This window comes from Anarhichas minor, unplaced genomic scaffold (assembly GCF_050575085.1).
Source record: "Anarhichas minor isolate MPS153535 unplaced genomic scaffold, ASM5057508v1 ptg000003l, whole genome shotgun sequence".
NCBI lineage: Eukaryota > Metazoa > Chordata > Actinopteri > Perciformes > Anarhichadidae > Anarhichas > Anarhichas minor.
In genome coordinates, this window is record NW_027466449.1 from 3,231,507 (window position 1) to 3,251,123 (window position 19,617).

Here is a 19,617-nt window from a genome sequence, read left to right on the forward strand (position 1 = left end):
AGCACAAACTATAATTTTAAACATATAAAATCTAAATAAACCTGTAGTCTGTAATTGATTTCCTCCATTTAAAAAGACCCACTTGAAATATTGAAGAAGAAAAAAGATTTTGTATTTAAAGTGTAAAAATCTGTATGCATCAGCCATACGTTTCATTTCAAAAGTAGTGGATGTGGAAATACATTTCATAATTTGCTATATGCCAATATTAAATCAATTTAATGCTTTCAGGGCACCAAAATGAAACTGCGCATTCATTTTAGGTAAAAAAAATACAACATTTGGCCGATTTAGCGTGACTTTCAGTATAAATACACCCACTTCCGTTCTTCTATCTGAAATACATCAACAGATAATTGTGTTGGTTGAACAAATGATGTCTCTGTACACCTCTCGTACCCATATGATGAATAAACTAGAATGAATATAATAATAATGCACTAAATGAGATTTGGATGCATGGTATATACAGACACACACACACACACACACACACACAGATTGTTTTAGAGAAGTTGTAATTATTTATTTTTTCTCTTCCATGTCTTTACATCATAATCTCATCAGTCAGCATATTTACATATTAAGTTGTGGCGATACTGAAGCCCCAGATTTCAGCTGAGCTGATACAAAAATATTTACTTGGAGAAAAAAAGTCTCACAATTGCCTTCACAATGAAAAAAGGCCCAGTTGATGATAATGAAATGTGTATAAAAAGGGACCTAAATAAAAATTGACCAACACACAAATGATAACAAAACGTTTGGAGGCGTTATGTTATGCAAGCACAAACTCTTGTGCAAATAGACCTGATGCAGGTAACTTAGACTAAAGGTTTTCTTAAATATTCACTCCAGCTAGTTTCAGAACACTGAAAATAACCCTCAATTAGAACAGATAAGACAGCAAGGAAGTATCAAAAGGGCCTAAAGACCAGAGTTTCTGGCTAAAATGAGATCTGCATTGAGTCGAGGAATGATCAGAATGTTCCCCACTTCTCTTCGTCTTACTCTGATTGGCCAAGACAGGAAATGCATCAAGTTGCTCTCAATTCTTAATTAGCAGCCAATCGCCACATCCTGCACAACAGGTGATGTGAATGAGCCTCCAATCAACTCAGGGGAATGTGACATTCAGCTAAAATGAATTGGGAGAACATAAATGACAGCAAGTACCAAAGAATGAGGGACTATAAGTAAGTAAGTATATAATGTGTTTACATATCAAACATTCTTTACCACTATAGACACATTGTCCAAAAATGAAGTCCCTCTAACATGATCTAACATGTTCTACATTACATTTTAAAAATAAATAAGTAACGACGTTATGAAAGTAGTTCAGTGGTCTGTGGGTTAGCATACAGACAGCTCTTCTATGACAGGTTCCACTTTTATTACAGTCCAACCCACATTTACTTATTCTAACATGAGACATATTGAATTGTAAAAGCAGCTAATTTCCTTCAAATTTTATCGGTGCAAAAATAATCCATCAGACAGGAGTAAAGCTGACCAAATGCTGTACATTTCCTCCTGTCTCTATATTGTATATGCTCATATGTCTGAAGTATGTTTGTACCTTCTGCTCTGACTCGAAACTTCGATCAGCTCACAAAGAGTGAAGTGACCAAAGAAAAGTGTTTGAATAGTTGTCATCTGCAGTATCAATAGCTTTGTGAACACAATATACAAGTTAACAGATTTGTGAAAAAACAAATGTACATATATGGTATGCAAAGACAATGGACAACAAATGAGAACAAGTAAAATATATATTTAAAAGTCAATGTATTAACATTGGGCAGGAAACGATCTCCGGTTGTTAAACCTATCAGTATTTCACATCATGGTATTGAAATGATGCAGGTAAGCTTTTGCTAATCTATTGAAATTTAGTGTCGAGCATCGAGTGGTCACTACAGACGTTCATCTCACACAAAGTCACAGAGCCCTTCTTAAACCAGAAGCATGGGAAGAGAGGTTCTGTGAATTTGGCTTGGAAGGTGTGTATGAGAAACTGCTTTCCAGGTGTGACATCGTAATAAGTCAGAGTACCAGCTTCCCAATCCAGAAATACTCCTATTTTTTTGCAAAGGGGCATTTTGTCTTTGGACTTAACGTCTATGGACATCTTCCCATCTTTGGATGTCTTCCCATGTATGGCAGTGTATCCAGTCCTCGAGCAGAGCAGACTCCAGGACTTCTCATTGCATCCTAGGCCACCACTTCCGTCCCAACTTCTACCCACTGCTCTATATGCCACTGCGATGCCGACCATCCCTTCCCATTCCACCTCCCAGTAGCAGAAGCCTTTTAGGCCCTCCTCACAAAACATCTGAGTCCTCTTAAATCTGTTGTCGTTTTCTGGTCGTTGCACTTTCTCCTTTATCTTTTCTACAGTTTTTGCTTTCCTGTTTTCATCAAACAGAGCAAGCCTCTTGCTTGCAGTGCTTTCATCAAGCTTCAGATCAACACCATCTGAAAAAGAAACAAAGAACACATCATTTAGGTTTTTTATGTAGTTTAAAGACTACAAAACATTGATCTTACATTGTTAAGATGAAATCCAAACAAAATGAAATCTAAGCATGTTGCAAGTAACAACTCTCACAGTGTAAAATGTGCATACATTATCAGAAGTTATACTACCTGCGAAGGTAGGTAAGGTGAAGGCATATTAGTGGACATTCTTTTCAAATTAATCAGACATGAGCTTATTGTCTAAGGCTCTACTGATGTGATAACATATTAAACAATTAAATGAAATACAAAAATAAAGTAAAAACTTACACTTCTTCAGCCCTGGCTTTAACCGATGCGCTCCACCGTGCTCCAAACTGTGCAAAATGATCAAGAACAGAAATTTTCTAATTCAATACAATGCTTTGAAAATCCTCTTTTTAAATGTTAAAGCTCCTATGATAAATAAATATATATATAACTATAATTAAATAAATATAACTGCTCCTTGGCCAAACTTGACTTTTCTTTGCAGGGCTGCTGCTTGGGTGTTTGAGAGGGGTGTGTGTGTGTGTGTGTGTGTGTGTGCGTGTGTGTGTGTGTAGGTAACTCACTCAATGTCAAAAGACACGGACTGGGAAAGTGCATTTGATATGCATTACATTTACATTACATTAGTCATTTAGCAGACGCTTTTATCCAAAGCGACTTACAATAAGTGTATTCAACATCGGTTTTCGAGAGAACAACTAGTCACCAGAAGTCATAAGTGCATCTCCTTTCTTCAAACAAGCATCTAAGAGCATAAACCAGAGCCAACGTACAGTGCAGAAACAAACGAATGCAATAAGTGCCACAAAGTAATATGAATACAATAAGTGCAATAAGCTAGTATGAATACAATAGATGCTAAGTAAGTGCTCAGTGGAAGGCTCAGGGTAGGCCTTCTTGAAGAGGTAAGTTTTCAGCCTGTGCCGAAAGATGGGCAGCAACTCCACTGTCCTGACGTCAGTGGGGAGTTCATTCCACCACTGTGGGGCCAGGACAGAAAACAGCCGCGACCGGGTCGATCGGCCGCAGGGACCTCTGAGCGACGGGGCAACCAGTCGCCCCGAGGCAGCAGAGCGAAGAGGTCAGGCGGGAATGTAAGGCTTGACCATGGCCTGGAGATAGGAAGGAGCTGTTCCTTTCACTGCCCTGTTGGCTAGCACCAGAGTCTTAAACTGGATGCGAGCTCTTACAGGTAGCCAGTGTAGAGAACGGAGAAGGGAAGTTGTGTGGGAGAACTTGGGGCGATTGAACACCAGGCGAGCTGCAGCTTTCTGGACAAGCTCCAAAGGTCTGATGGCTGACGCCGGGGCTCCGGCAAGTAGAGAGTTGCAGTAGTCCAGGCGGGAGATGACAAGAGCCTGGATTAGCACCTGCGCCGTCTCGTCAGTGAGGAAGGGGCGAATCCTCCTGATGTTGTAGAGCAGGAATCTGCAGGAGCGTGTAACCGATGCATTGTTTGCTGAGAACGACAGTTGGTCATCCAGGGTCACACCCAGGTTCCTCGCAGTCCGAGTTGGAGTCACCACGGTATTGTCAATGGTGAATATGTCAATATGCACAGAATAAATACAGCAGAAAAAAAGGCTTGACCCATGAGCTTCACCTGGTATTAACATGTGATCTGAATCTGATCCACAGGCCTTTATCATTTATATCTGGGGTTAATAAATGTTATTTTCTCTTAACACCAAGGTAATTCTTGAGTGTTTTGGTAACTAGCCTGCTAGCTAATAAGATAAAATAATTAGTTTAGATTTTGCCTCAGTGTACATGTAGTCTTATTATAACTCGGAGAACCAGCTATATCGATACAAATCTAAACATATAAACACACATCCTGACATCTTAACGTACCAGAGTGTCTTCAGGCTCATATTTGGATCTTCAGCTATAGCAGAAAGCATGGCCCCCCCATCGGCTCCTGGGTGATTGTAACTCAGATCCAGCTGTTTCAGGGAGGAGGCCGGTTTGGACTTCAGAGCAGAGGCCAGGAAGGAGCAGCCTTTCTCTGTCACCTGACAACCTGACAGACTGCAGACAACACACACACACACACACACACACACACACACCGTGTTTTCATGACTTTTTGGGACATTATATTAATTTCCTGGAGACCATAACAATAAAAGTACCAGCATATCCCTAGCCCTTGCACAAAATGATTTTGGAAGTTTCTCTTCCTAGTTAATGTTTGTTTTATTGGCTGCACATTTTGAGAAAAATGTTTCTACAAATGTTGTTATTGCTATTGCTTATTGTTTGTTATCGTCAACAAACGCCATTTCCCAAAATCCCTAAGGTCACACGTTGAACATCACCAGAACATCGCAACATCACATCAGAGGAGGCGAGACCACAGTGAGTAAGGAGCTGCCGGTTGTTCAGACATGATGTTTGTAGTAAAAGAAAGACAGAGAGAGCTGAACTGTGCACAGGTTTTTAGACAGCTGAGATTAGACATAAGAAGAGAGGGCCATTGGTTATCTTTGTCAAATTTACAAAGGGTTCAGTTTCTAATAGCTGTTTCCCTATTTGGAGTCTTTTTTGCACTTAATATAATGGGGGTTTTCTGCGGTTCACTTTGAAATGTAAAGTGAAATGCACTGTACACTTACTTGAGAATCTCCAGCTTACAGTGTAGACTCTGCAGGCCTTCAGCAAGCATCTGCACACCTGAATCCAGCACGTCGTTATGACTCAGGTCCAGATTTGTCAGATTACAGGATGGGGAGCGGAAAACTGAGGATGCAAGACCTCTGCAGGATTCCTCAGAGAGCTCACACCAGCTCAGCCTGTGAAAATATTTGTAGGCAAATATAGACATGTTCCACAGAATCATTTTTGATTATATCGGCAAATGTTTAGACACCAGACCAAGTTGTTCAAATGTGCTAAATCACAGTACTATGAGTCATGGTAATGCAACTTCTTTCTGAAAACTGGAAAAAGTCTGAACAAAAATCACTCGACCTCACTGCATTGGCAGATAAGATATGAAAACTGTTCCGATAACAAACAAACTTCAGATCATCACTTTGTCTCTGCTAGACACTAATTTGATAGGTTGAATGTTGATATCATCCCAGAGCCATCTCCTGAATGTTAGTGCTCTTTTTATTGCCATTTACATTACTCATATATTTATTCTAAGGACAGAACACAGGAGATCTGTATTAAGAGTCTCAAAATAACCTCCTTTGGGATAAGTAAGGGGGTACCACAAGGATCTGTGCTGGGTCCATTACTATTTACACCATACATAAACAATATTATCACTCCAACACAGACAGATGACACAGCCTTGAATACATTTCACACCTCTTCAACTCAAACTTTATCAAGATTAAAAATCTGCCTTTAAGACATCTCTGCACAATTTCAAACTTGTACTGAATATTCACAAGACAAAATCTGTTCTATTCTCAATAACCTATCATTCGAGTTAAAATCTCCCTGCCAATCATATGATTTAAGATACTGAAATTGAATTGTCTTGTAAAACATGGGAATTTGGCTAGACAGCAATGTTATCTTTTAGATAACATGTCGAGCAACTGGCACAGAAATAAAGGGCATTCAGAGAGCCCAGACCTCTATCAAGGCTGTTCAAGTAAAGAATACTATCCAAATGTAATGTTTTTTCCTTGGCCCCTGCTCCACTTTTCCGCTAACTTAATTAAAATCGGGCCAGAATTTTCAGACAAATTAACAAATCTAACGAAAAACATCACCTCCTTGGAGGAGGTAAAAATCGGTCTAAGTTGAACTCAGTTAAATTGCCCAAAGAAGATGACTCATATCAACTCACTTGGGACCCTCAAGGATTAAGGAATAAACAGGATTCCGTTTTGAATAAATATATAGACTTAGTATGTAGTACATAGCAATATAACAAAATTATATTTGAAAGAGCATTTTAAAGTACTTACAGAGCAGTTTTGGAGACTTTAACCACTGGCAACATTCCCAGAAGTACTTTCTCTGATTTCAGGTACTTTTTCAGAACAAACACGTCGAGCTTCTCATCTGATGTCAGCAGCACAAAAGTCAGAGCTGACCACTGGGAAGTGGAGAATGTTTCGAATGTGAGTGTTTCTGATTGCAGGTACGTTTTCACTTCTTCTACAAGGGAGTGGTCATTCAGCTCATTCAGACAGTAGAACAGATTGCAATTTTTATCAGCATCGCTATTCTCTTCCCTAATCTTTTCTTTGATGTACCCAATGGTTTCCTTGTTGGCGGTGTCCTTGTTGTCTTCTCTCTTCTTCAGCAGCTCTTGCAGTAGATTCTGATTTGTCTCCAGAGACAGGCCTAACAGGAAGCGGAGAAACAGATCCCATTCTCCATTTTTGCTATCTAAAGCCTTGTCCACCGCTGTCTTGTAGAAGTCTGCAGGGAAGTCTCCAACAGTTGAAGAAGGCATGGCAAGCAGATTTTCACCTGTTTCATTGAATGTGTGAAAGACAGAAAATGCTGCCAGGAACTCTTGAATGCTCAGATGGACAAAGCAAAACAATTTCTGTTGGTACAACCCAGCGCCTTCTCGTGTGATCTGAGTGAATAATCCTGAGAAGACAGCAGTTTTTGTGATGTCAACTTTGCACTCTGTCAAGTGTTCTTCGGTGTATAGAAGGTTTCCTTCCTTTAGCCCCTCAAAAGCCAATTTTCCCAGAGACATGATTGTTTCCTTGTTTCTTGTATTCCAGCAGGAATCTGTCTCACACTTCTCATCTTCATCATACTTCACAGTAGCCTGTCTGCACTGTAACACAAGGAAGTATATGTACATGTCAGTCATGGTCTTGGGCATCCTCCCTTCTTCGTTTCTGTTCACAAAGTCCTCTAGGACTTTTGCCGTGATCCAACAGAAGACAGGGATGTGACACATGATGTAAATGCTCCTACATTTTTTGACATGTGACAAGATTTTCTCAGCCAAATCTTTATCACTGAATCTCTTCCTGAAGTACTCCTCCTTCTGCTCATCATTAAATCCTCGCACCTCTGTAACCCGGTCAACTTTATCAGCAGGGATATGGTGAGATGCTGCAGGTCGGGACGTGATCCAGATTTGAGCTTTAGAAAGCAGATTTCCGTGGATAAGGTTCATCAGAAGAACATTGATTGAGGTTGGCTTTCTCATTTCTGTCCAAAGTTTACTTTTATTTAAGTCAAGATCGAGGCGACATTCATCAAGACCATCCAGGACAATCAGGGTTCTGTACTGGTCATAGTGCATTATTTCTGATGTCTTCATACCAGGAAAAAACTGATGAAGGAGTTCCTCCAAGCTGTGTTCTTTCTCTTTTCTCAAATTCAGTTCCCGAAAAGAAAGTGGAAACATAAAAAATATGTCCCCGTTGGCCTTACCCTCAGCCCAGTCCAGCATGTACTTCTTTGTGGCAAACGTCTTTCCAATGCCTGCCAATCCCATCGTCAGCACAGTTCTAATAGGTAGATTTTCTCCAGATGCAGGTTTAAAGATGTCATGATATTTAATCAATGTTTCTTCTCCCACTGGTTTGAACTTTGCATCTTGAATTTGTCGGCTCTCATGCTGAACATTGACCTCTCCCCTCTCTCCCTCTATAATGTAGAGATCTGTGTAGATCTCATTCAGAAGAGTGGAGGTTTCATCGATTCCCTCATGCACATAGGAAAATTGCTCCTTCAGCTGAGATTTGAGCATCTGTTGACTTGCAACATCAGGCTTCCCTGGAGAAAAATATTTGTTTAAGTTATTAAGGATAGAAATTTGACAATAGTTGTGATTAAATGCATGCAATCATAGTGCAGTTTATCAACTCTAAACCATAGCATCCAGAAGTAAGTTGTTGTTTTTGTATTTGATTGTTTAGGTGCACACTGGCAAACTAAAAATGAAGCAGAGCTTAAAACATTTAAGAATCGGCCTAAGAAGAGGGTGAATAGGAGCATTAATCATGACACTTGCTACTTTGTTGGTTTGAGTGTGAACCAGATTTCTCCCCCTTATCCTGCTGGTCTGTTTTCACGGTATGTTATTTTGGACAAATGGTAAATTAGCTTTCCTCCTTACAGTACTGGCAGTTGACTGGCAGCAACTGAATGAATATGTAAACAACTTGTGCTATTAAAACTAGTCATGTACCAATTGGTGGTGATACAGACATATTGAAATGGATTGTTATCGGCTAAAATAAAGTGGATCAAGTTATAATCCTTTCTTTACTGTACTCCACTGTCGCAGCACAGCCCTCCTTTGCCACGGCCTACAGTGCCAACATTTTGCGACATACGCAAGTAAAAATGATTTGGCTGTACCGGCGCGAGTGACTCTGACAGTGGAGTAGGCAAAATGCAAGGTTTACTAAACTCGGACACAAAAACATTTGTCTTTTCACCTCTCATTCTTATTAGCAAAGAGCAGCATTCAGGAAGCAGCTTCTCAACAATTAAATGGCGGCAAAAATACTAATTTACATTAATTCCATAAGAAACTTATGGCCAAAATTAAACGTCTCTTTGCAACCAGTGTCTGTACTTGTCAAAGATCGTCTTCAAGTGACTTGTCTTCTCCCTAACAGATCGGGTTGCATCAATTTCAGGAGTCCAATTCTCCCAGTTAAATATCATATCAGTACTTCAAGATGATAAACTTTGTTGATCGCTTTGAACTAGGACCTCAGGCATTTGGATCAAGAAGCTTGGTAAAAATAAGGTGAGTCAGATAAGATTCAGTAGTCTATAGCTATTATTTCACTGGGTCAGACACATACCTAATCAACAGAAAATATTAGTGTCGGACTCTGTTTCAGCAGATACTCAATATTAAAGACCTCCGATCAGTTTTCATTTCAAAGCAGATTTGAGCATTTTTGCTACCTCAAATGCAACAGTTTGAGGCCTGTGTTTGATTGCACACCTATTTAAACCACTTCCCTTAACAGCATGAATCCACACCCATAAGCTTACATCGTATTTCTGTCATCCTGTCGACACGTGCATCAGGCAACTTCCGTCGGGAGGTTATCCAGATTCGGGCAGAAGGAATCAGTGTTCCTCTGATGAGGTTTGTCAGTAGCACATCCACAGAAGCTAGCACTCTGACGTCGGTCAAGGTGTCTTTGTTGTCAAAGTCAAGAGGACGTTGATAAGCATCCAAACCATCCAAGACAAATAAAACTTTGAACTGTTCAAAGTTAGAGATCACAAATGTTTTAGTTTCCTTGTGTAAATGATTAAGAAGTCCCATCAAACTGACTTTTTCTTCTTTAATCAAATTCAGCTTAAAGAGGTCAAGTGGAATTATGACGTGATCCCTTAAATGTGACTTCTTGTCATTTTTAGCCCACTCTGTTATGAATTTCTGCACATGGAAGGATTTTCCAATTCCAGCCTCTCCGGTGGTCAGCACAGTTCTGATCTTTTTTCCTTTTATACCTTTGAAGATGTCAGATCCTGCTTTGACTGGTGTCACAGATTTCGCTTCAGTATGTCCAATTTTCTCTTCGTCATTGACATCACCACTTCTGTCTTCTCTCATGACGTGCTCCGTGTTTTTCTGGTTAGGATGATTTATGTCTTCTTCTTGAGTAGTTTCTCTAAGAAATCTGTCTCGCAGGGCTGAGGTCAGCTTCTGCTGTCGCTTTGAGGTCTCTAAATAAATAGAATAAAGTTATTAATGATGAAGGACACAAGCAGCATTAATCAGTTATTTTTAAGTATCATAAAAGTGATTGTTTTGAACATAGTCAACTAAAATTATTCATAGTACAATACCAAAACAACATTTTAAAGTAAACAATGTTGTTGACAATAAATATATATGAAATTATGTTTCTGTCATAGTTTCATACCTCGGCATTCTGTCACTTTGTCAATATAATCAGAAGGAATCTTGTCAACTCCTGAAGGTTGAGAGATGATCCAGAGCAGAGCAGAGGGAAGCAATTTCCCCTTGATGAGGTTTGTTAGCAGCACATCCATTGAGGCTGGCTTTTCGATATCAGTCAGGTCCTCGTTCTTTGCAAAATCCAGAGGAAGTTTACATTCCTCCAAGCCATCAAGGACAAAAGCTACTTTACACGTGTCGTAGTTGTGTTTATTGTCATCGAGGGAATCACAGATCAGATCTTTCAGGCTTTGACCTTCTTTTCTTGAATTCAGCTCACCAAAATGAAATGAAACTATCAGATCTATCTCTTTGTTGGATTTTCTGTTTGCCCAATCTACCATGAACAACTTTGTTTGAAATGTTTTACCAACACCTGCCACTCCCTTCATCAGCACTGTTCTCACATTCTCTTTCCTTGATTTAGAAAATAATGCATCAAAGGGTTGGGCTTTAGCTTTAGCTCTTTCCGCAGCTTGTATCTTGTAGAGTTTTGTGTCGATTTCATGTCCTCTCAGTTGCTCTTTATACTGATTGAGGATTCTCTCCTTCAGGAAATCTTTGTCAAAAGAAATGATAAAGACAAAGAAAGCAGAGTGCAATTACTGCATTTCATTTTACACTCCAACACAATATAGCGAGATATAAGATACAGTGTAACATGATGTATTGTGTTCTACCTGCAGTTAAGGCCCAGAGGCAAATGGAAGGACAATAAAGAAAAGTAAATATACATTTGAAATGTTTTGTCTTTAACTTGGAGTAATCTGTTTGAAAAATGATATTGTGTGTAAACGTTATTAAGTTTTTGTGTTGCTCCTTGTTTGTATACCTTTCCTGATCTCTTGCTCATCCTGGACAGTTTTCATTGAAGTGCGGCTGGGCACAGACAGATGTTTGTGTCAATACAGAAAGATACATTTTTCCTCATATCGTTACTTTGTCTTTTTCTCTGTTATAACTAACAGTTTGTAGCCCATGTTTTTTTCCTACCTGATCTCAGCCATGAAGTTAAGAGGATCATCTTCGGAAACTGTTGAGCTTAAAGGTGGGAAATATTAATTTTACCATTCTGACAAATCATTGTCTACAATTTTACAAATTATCCAACATATCTTACCTTGGTTCTGCTTTACTGAAGTTGGGAGGATCATCCTTGGACCGGTCACTTTTCATGGAAACATTGCTGGGTGCAGGAGAGACTTGACAGGACAATAAAGAAAATATAAATATTCATTTGAAATGTTTTGTCTTTAACTTTGATGAATTTGTTTGAAAAATGTTATTGATGTGTTGCTCCTTGTTTGTATACCTTTACTGATGTCTTGCTCATCCTGCTCAGTTGTCCTGAAAGGGTTCCTGGGCACATACGAGACATGTTTGTGTCAATACAGAAAGATACATTTGTCCTCATATCGTTACTTTGTCTTTTTCTCTGTTATTAGCTAACAGTATGCGGCGCATGTTTTTTCCTACCTGATCTTAGACATGAAGCTGGAAGGTTGATCCGCCGGAATGTTACCGGGTGCATTGGAGACTGGTCTTTTGTGCTCAGGCGGGCTTTAACACAGATTGATTACAGGTATTTCACAATAGCAGTAACAAGTGGAATTTATAACATTTGCCTTTCTGTGTCAGTCATTCTCTTCATTGTAATTTTCTCTGTATCAAACATCCAACATAATTAACACATCTTACCTTCGTTCTGCTTCACTAAAGCTGGGAGGATCATCCTTGGAGCGGTCGCTTTTCATGGAAACATTGCTGGCTGCAGGAGAGACTGATCTTTCTGGCTCAAGCCTTCTTTAACACAGATTATAATTACAGATTTTAACACTTTTAACATCTTCAATACTGTTGAGCCTCTAAGTGGAATTTACAATATTTTGTTTTCCTAGTAAGACATTCTTTAACATAGATTATAATTACAAACTTCAGCACCTATGACATCTTTAACATTGTTGAGTCTTGAAGTTGTAGGTAGGTGGACAGGCAGGTAACCCGTCCTGTTATATATTTTATTGGGGCCAAATTAAATGACAGGACAGTTTATTACAGTCCTGGGACAGCCAGAGATATAAGATTTTTTTCCACTTTTTTTGGGAGAGCATTTGATTTATTCATTGCTGTCGGATTGTAGAGATTTTCAACATACCTATCAAAAATATTTTTGAAGAAGATTACCAACCCGAGCTGTTACACTTTTAACATCTTTAACATTGTTGAGTCTTGAAGTGGAGTTTATAACATTTCCCTTTCTGTGTCAGTCATTCTCTTCATTGTAATTTCTCTCTGTATCAAACATCCAACATAACCAACACATCTTACCTTCGTTCTGCTTCACTAAAACTGGGAGGATGATCCTTGGACCGGTCACTTTTCATGGAAACATTGCTGGGTGCAGGAGAGACTGGTCTGCCTGGCTCAAACCATCTTTAACACAGATTATGATTACAAACGTTAATACTTATAACATCTTTGACATTGTTGAGTCTTGAATTGGAAATCACAGTTTTTCTCTTTCTGTGTCAGTCCTTCTCTTCAAATTAATTTCTCTCTGTATCATTTATCCAACATAACCAACACATCTTACCCCGGTTCTCCTTTACTGAAGCTGGGAGGATCATCCTTGGACCGGTCACTTTTCATGGAAACATTGCTGGGTGCAGGAGAGACTGATCTTTCTGGCTCAGACCTTCTTTAACATAGATTATAATTACAAACTTTAGCACCTATAATATTTTTAACATTGTTGAGTCTTGAAGTTTTAGGTATGGACAGGCAGGTAACCCGTCTAGTCATTTCTTTCATTTGGGGCCAAATTAAATGACAGGACAGCTTATTACAGTCCTGTGACAGCCACAGATATAAGATTTTTTTTCCACTTTTTTCTGGCAGGATATTTGATTTATTCATTGCTGTCGGATTGTAGAGATTTTCAACATACCTATCAAAAATATTTTTTGAAGATTACCAACCCTAGCTGTTACACTTTTAACATCTTTAACATTGTTGAGTCTTGAATTGGAGTTTATAATGTTTCCCTTTCTGTGTCAGTCATTCTCTTCATTGTAATTTCTCTCTGTAGCAAACATCCAACATAACCAACACATCTTACCTTCGTTCTGCTTCACTAAAACTGGGAGGATGATCCTTGGACCGGTCACTTTTCATGGAAACATTGCTGGGTGCAGGAGAGACTGGTCTGCCTCGCTCAAACCATCTTTAACACAGATTATGATTACAAACGTTAATACTTATAACATCTTTGACATTGTTGAGTCTTGAATTGGAAATCACAGTTTTTCTCTTTCTGTGTCAGTCCTTCTCTTCAAATTAATTTCTCTCTGTATCATTTATCCAACATAACCAACACATCTTACCCCGGTTCTCCTTTACTGAAGCTGGGAGGATCATCCTTGGACCGGTCACTTTTCATGGAAACATTGCTGGCTGCAGGAGAGACTGATCTTTCTGGCTCAAACCTTTGTTAACACAGATTATAATTACAGATTTTAACACGTTTAACATCTTCAATACTGTTGAGCCTCTAAGTGGAATTTACAATATTTTGTTTTCCTAGTAAGACATTCTTTAACACAGATTATAATTACAAACTTCAGCACCTATGACATCTTTAACATTGTTGAGTCTTGAAGTTGTAGGTAGGTGGACAGGCAGGTAACCCGTCCTGTTATATATTTTATTGGGGCCAAATTAAATGACAGGACAGTTTATTACAGTCCTGGGACAGCCAGAGATATAAGATTTTTTTCCACTTTTTTTGGGAGAGCATTTGATTTATTCATTGCTGTCGGATTGTAGAGATTTTCAACATACCTATCAAAAATATTTTTGAAGAAGATTACCAACCCGAGCTGTTACACTTTTAACATCTTTAACATTGTTGAGTCTTGAAGTGGAGTTTATAACATTTCCCTTTCTGTGTCAGTCATTCTCTTCATTGTAATTTCTCTCTGTATCAAACATCCAACATAACCAACACATCTTACCTTCGTTCTGCTTCACTAAAACTGGGAGGATGATCCTTGGACCGGTCACTTTTCATGGAAACATTGCTGGGTGCAGGAGAGACTGGTCTGCCTGGCTCAAACCATCTTTAACACAGATTATGATTACAAACGTTAATACTTATAACATCTTTGACATTGTTGAGTCTTGAATTGGAAATCACAGTTTTTCTCTTTCTGTGTCAGTCCTTCTCTTCAAATTAATTTCTCTCTGTATCATTTATCCAACATAACCAACACATCTTACCCCGGTTCTCCTTTACTGAAGCTGGGAGGATCATCCTTGGACCGGTCACTTTTCATGGAAACATTGCTGGCTGCAGGAGAGACTGATCTTTCTGGCTCAGACCTTCTTTAACATAGATTATAATTACAAACTTTAGCACCTATAATATTTTTAACATTGTTGAGTCTTGAAGTTTTAGGTATGGACAGGCAGGTAACCCGTCTAGTCATTTCTTTCATTTGGGGCCAAATTAAATGACAGGACAGCTTATTACAGTCCTGTGACAGCCACAGATATAAGATTTTTTTTCCACTTTTTTCTGGCAGGATATTTGATTTATTCATTGCTGTCGGATTGTAGAGATTTTCAACATACCTATCAAAAATATTTTTTGAAGATTACCAACCCTAGCTGTTACACTTTTAACATCTTTAACATTGTTGAGTCTTGAATTGGAGTTTATAATGTTTCCCTTTCTGTGTCAGTCATTCTCTTCATTGTAATTTCTCTCTGTAGCAAACATCCAACATAACCAACACATCTTACCTTCGTTCTGCTTCACTAAAACTGGGAGGATGATCCTTGGACCGGTCACTTTTCATGGAAACATTGCTGGGTGCAGGAGAGACTGGTCTGCCTCGCTCAAACCATCTTTAACACAGATTATGATTACAAACGTTAATACTTATAACATCTTTGACATTGTTGAGTCTTGAATTGGAAATCACAGTTTTTCTCTTTCTGTGTCAGTCCTTCTCTTCAAATTAATTTCTCTCTGTATCATTTATCCAACATAACCAACACATCTTACCCCGGTTCTCCTTTACTGAAGCTGGGAGGATCATCCTTGGACCGGTCACTTTTCATGGAAACATTGCTGGCTGCAGGAGAGACTGATCTTTCTGGCTCAAACCTTTGTTAACACAGATTATAATTACAGATTTTAACACGTTTAACATCTTCAATACTGTTGAGCCTCTAAGTGGAATTTACAATATTTTGTTTTCCTAGTAAGACATTCTTTAACACAGATTATAATTACAAACTTCAGCACCTATGACATCTTTAACATTGTTGAGTCTTGAAGTTTTAGGTAGGTGGACAGGCAGGTAACCCGTCCTGTTATATATTTTATTGGGACCGAATTTAATGATGGGACGGTTTATTACAGTCCTGGGACAGCCACAGATACAAGATTTATTTTCCCTTTTCTGGCAGAGCATTTGATTCATTGATTGCTGTCGGAACGTAGAGATTTTCAACATCAAAAAATATTTTTTGAAGAAGAAGATTATTAGCCTAGCTTTAACACTTTAAACATGAAGGGTAATTTGCAAAATGTATCTTTTTTGTGTCAGTCATTCTTTTCAATTTATTTTCTGGTTATATCAAACATCCAACATAACCAACACATCTTACCCCGGTTCTCCTTTACTGAAGCTGGGAGGATCATCCTTGGACCGGTCACTTTTCATGGAAACATTGCTGGGTGCAGGAGAGACTGATCTTTCTGGCTCAGACCTTCTTTAACATAGATTATAATTACAAACTTTAGCACCTATAATATTTTTAACATTGTTGAGTCTTGAAGTTTTAGGTATGGACAGGCAGGTAACCCGTCTAGTCATTTCTTTCATTTGGGGCCAAATTAAATGACAGGACAGTTTATTACAGTCCTGGGACAGCCACAGATATAAAAAAAATGTTCCACTTTTTTTGGGAGAGCATTTGATTTATTCATTGCTGTCGGAATGTAGAGATTTTCAACATACCTATCAAAAATATTTTTGAAGAAGATTACCAACCCTAGCTGTTACACTTTTATCATCTTTAACATTGTTGAGTCTTGAAGTGGAGTTTATAACATTTCCCTTTCTGTGTCAGTCATTCTCTTCATTGTAATTTCTCTCTGTATCAAACATCCAACATAACCAACACATCTTACCTTCGTTCTGCTTCACTAAAGCTGGGAGGATGATCCTTGGACCGGTCACTTTTCACAGCAACATTGCTGGGTGCAGGAGAGACTGGTCTGCCTGGCTCAAACCATCTTTAACACAGATTATGATTACAAACGTTAATACTTATAACATCTTTGACATTGTTGAGTCTTGAATTGGAAATCACAGTTTTTCTCTTTCTCTGTCAGTCCTTCTCTTCAAATTAATTTCTCTCTGTATCATTTATCCAACATAATCAGCACATCTTACCCCGGTTCTCCTTTACTGAAGCTGGGAGGATGATCCTTGGACCGGTCACTTTTCATGGAAACATTGCTGGGTGCAGGAGAGACTGATCTTTCTGGCTCAAGCCTTCTTTAACATAGATTATGATTACAATTAAATGATTTGGTAGCACTTTATAATAACTACACACTATGAAGCATTAGTTAAGTATGAGTAAACACTTAATTCATCATTTATAAAGCATTGTTCCTACATTAATAATTCATTAGTATGCAGTTCATAACAACAGTTATAAATGTTTCATTCTTGATTAATAAGCTCGTCTATTATGTGCTTCATTATTGTGTTTTCATACTTTATAAATGATGGATTCCCCATTTGTAAATGAAGTATTATATATTTTACAAACCAATTATTAAGGAGTTGTAGATGATTAATAAGATAATTTATAAAGTGTTAGTAAATGATTAATAACTTATTTAGATGTACATTATTCATGCATTTATATATGTAATGGATTAGGGACTATGTTAATATATGCTTTATAAATGCATATTAATACTGCAATTCATGATTAATTCATGATTTATTAAGGTAGTTACTACTCGTTAGTAAAGTGTTTTATGTCTAAAAGTTTTTTTAGATTTAAGATTTAAGACCTAACTTTGACTGTGTTTTATGTGTAAAAGTGTTTTAAGATTTAAGATTTAAGACCTAACTTTGACTGTGTTTTATGTCTAAAAGTTTTTTTAGATTTAAGATTTAAGACCTAACTTTGACTGTGTCACTTTGTCAACAACAATATATATATATATATTTATATATATATATATTGTTGTTGACAAAGTGACAGTCAAAGTTAGGTCTTAAATCTTAAATCTATATCTATATATATATATTTAGAGATATAGATATATATATATATATCTATATCGGTTCGATCCTCGGCAGCCCACTGCTCCCTATATATTGGAATTAATAAATGAATTAGGAATTGTCAGTTTTTGGCATGTGTGGTCTACTGGGAGCAGTGTTAGTTGTGCAGTCTGACAGCGGCAGGAAGGAAGGACCTGCGGTATCACTCCTTCACACACCGGGTGAAGCAGCCGGTCAGTGCTGTGCGCAGTGCTGACAGAGGCTGACATACGTTACTCTTTCCCATCCTGTGTGAGGTGAGCCAATTAAGAATTAAAAGTTACTTACGTGGCAGTTAACGAGGCATCGGCCTGTTCCTGAGACATGTTGGTTTTACAGGCAGTTTTACCTGTTTTCTGCTCTGTAATAAATACAGCAGTTATATTTTGTTCCTTTGTTACAGAATTCCATTATTGTTCTCTACATTGACAAAAAGGCTGTCCATCACCTTCTCTAGAGCACACAGTGTCTCTCCACACTCTCAAGGTCCTCTCGGTCCACAGATCCACTCATTACTGGACCTTCATTCAAATAGATTCAGTTTCACCAACACTGGACAAAAATAACTTTCACCTTTAAATCCAGTCACCAACAGGAGCAGAATTCCCTTGAAAAACAGAGAAATTATTACAGTTACGCTGACTTACATCAACAGAACCTGATCAAAGTCTAAAGAGTAGCATTTCATGACTTTCTCCACTATTATTTTGGGAGGGCAAAGTCAGTTAATGATTAATAACATAATACGCAAACTTTGACCTTGATGTGTAGCTTGATACAGATCAAATATGGTGTGATAAAGATTAAAGATGAAATGCCTGTCAAACATTACCCCTAAGGCTTGTATAAAACTAAACTAGTTTAACTAGAGATAGTGAGCAAGGCACGTGGTACATATAGCAAAATCTCCAGCCCTTCCTTAATACTAAGCTTTCCTACAGATGAACATGGTAGATTATAAATTATAAAGTACACAGGAAATAGCATCACAAAGGTAAACACAAAGGAATGGGAGCACATTCTCAGAAGTCATCAGGCGATCGTCAGCAATATGTTCCAGTATGTAAAGAGATGTGCAAGCATGTGACCATGTAGGCCACACAGCTGTCCTATCTAAAGAAACATGCAGGCCAACATGAAAGCAAGTTACTCAATAATAGACACACATTACATGATTAAGTACACAGACTGCATCAATCTTACTAGTTCAGGTGACGTTAAAATCCTTCAGCCATTTGTTTTTCACTCAGCCGTCTATAATGCAGACCTCCGTTGACTGTTTTTTCGTCCCTCATGGCAGAACTGACACTTTCACTTTTACTTTCAATTTCAAGCAGCAACTGTACTTCCCCTCCTCCCTGAAGCTAACCACATGAACATATAAGGAAATAAGCCATAAATGCCTATGAGCAATACGGGTTCTGTAAATCAGCACATGTACCTTGTGTTTAATTCATTATTGTCTATTTCCTCATATTCTTGTCTTCATATAAACCATGTAAGGCACTTTGTAACCTCTGTTTTAAGAAACCTCCTTGACTCTCCTGACCAATAACATGTTGTGTTACTAGAAGGTGAACTGTGCAGCTGAGCCAACGACATTCACAAGATGACAAATCCCTGATTTTGATCCCTGATATTTGGCAGTGACTATGTTGTGGGAAGCAGAATTTCCTCTAGAGATGAAATAATTTTGAAGATACTAAGCTGCAGCTATCAGAGACTATTGTAGCGTGCTGCTACAATACATATGAGAGTATAAATGGACATATTTGAACAAATTAGTTGAATATTTCTGTACTAATTTCTTAGGTAATTGGGTTACAATTTGTATCACAATAAACACTTGTAAATATACATTCTATCATG

General features: G+C 38.2%; 1 protein-coding gene across 17 annotated transcripts; it reads right to left on the bottom strand.

Moving 5' to 3' along the window:
• Positions 1-501: 501 nt before the first annotated feature.
• LOC142951836 (uncharacterized) lies at positions 502-19,069 on the bottom strand. Of its 17 annotated transcripts, none has more exons than XM_076093717.1 (27): positions 18,952-19,069; positions 18,197-18,355; positions 18,037-18,104; positions 16,858-16,959; positions 16,593-16,697; positions 16,067-16,171; positions 15,459-15,560; positions 15,194-15,298; positions 14,669-14,773; positions 14,404-14,508; positions 13,774-13,875; positions 13,509-13,613; positions 12,984-13,088; positions 12,719-12,823; positions 12,089-12,193; positions 11,867-11,950; positions 11,703-11,749; positions 11,511-11,592; positions 11,384-11,431; positions 11,223-11,269; positions 10,356-10,949; positions 9,472-10,155; positions 6,447-8,232; positions 5,133-5,309; positions 4,369-4,545; positions 2,794-2,840; positions 502-2,481 (listed from the first exon to the last, which is right to left on the bottom strand). In XM_076093717.1, exons 3-27 carry the CDS (start codon positions 18,072-18,074, stop codon positions 1,886-1,888), a joined length of 5,658 nt encoding a protein of 1,885 aa, XP_075949832.1. In that variant the 5' UTR covers positions 18,075-18,104; positions 18,197-18,355; positions 18,952-19,069; the 3' UTR covers positions 502-1,885. The 17 variants fall into 17 exon arrangements, with proteins under 17 accessions (XP_075949832.1, XP_075949799.1, XP_075949825.1 ...); XM_076093684.1 differs by having other exon boundaries at positions 16,858-16,962; XM_076093710.1 differs by having other exon boundaries at positions 18,037-18,109.
• Between the last annotated feature and the right edge of the window lie 548 nt (positions 19,070-19,617).

Coding starts and splice junctions, on each gene's coding strand:
- LOC142951836 (XM_076093684.1), bottom strand. CDS start 18,074: ATGTCTCAGGAACAGGCCGATGCCTCGTTAACTGCCAC. Junction 14,774..15,193: donor TTTAGTGAAGCAGAACGAAG/GTAAGATGTGTT, acceptor TCTATGTTAAAG/AAGGTCTGAGCCAGAAAGAT. Junction 11,270..11,383: donor AACTTCATGGCTGAGATCAG/GTAGGAAAAAAA, acceptor GTCTGTGCCCAG/CCGCACTTCAATGAAAACTG.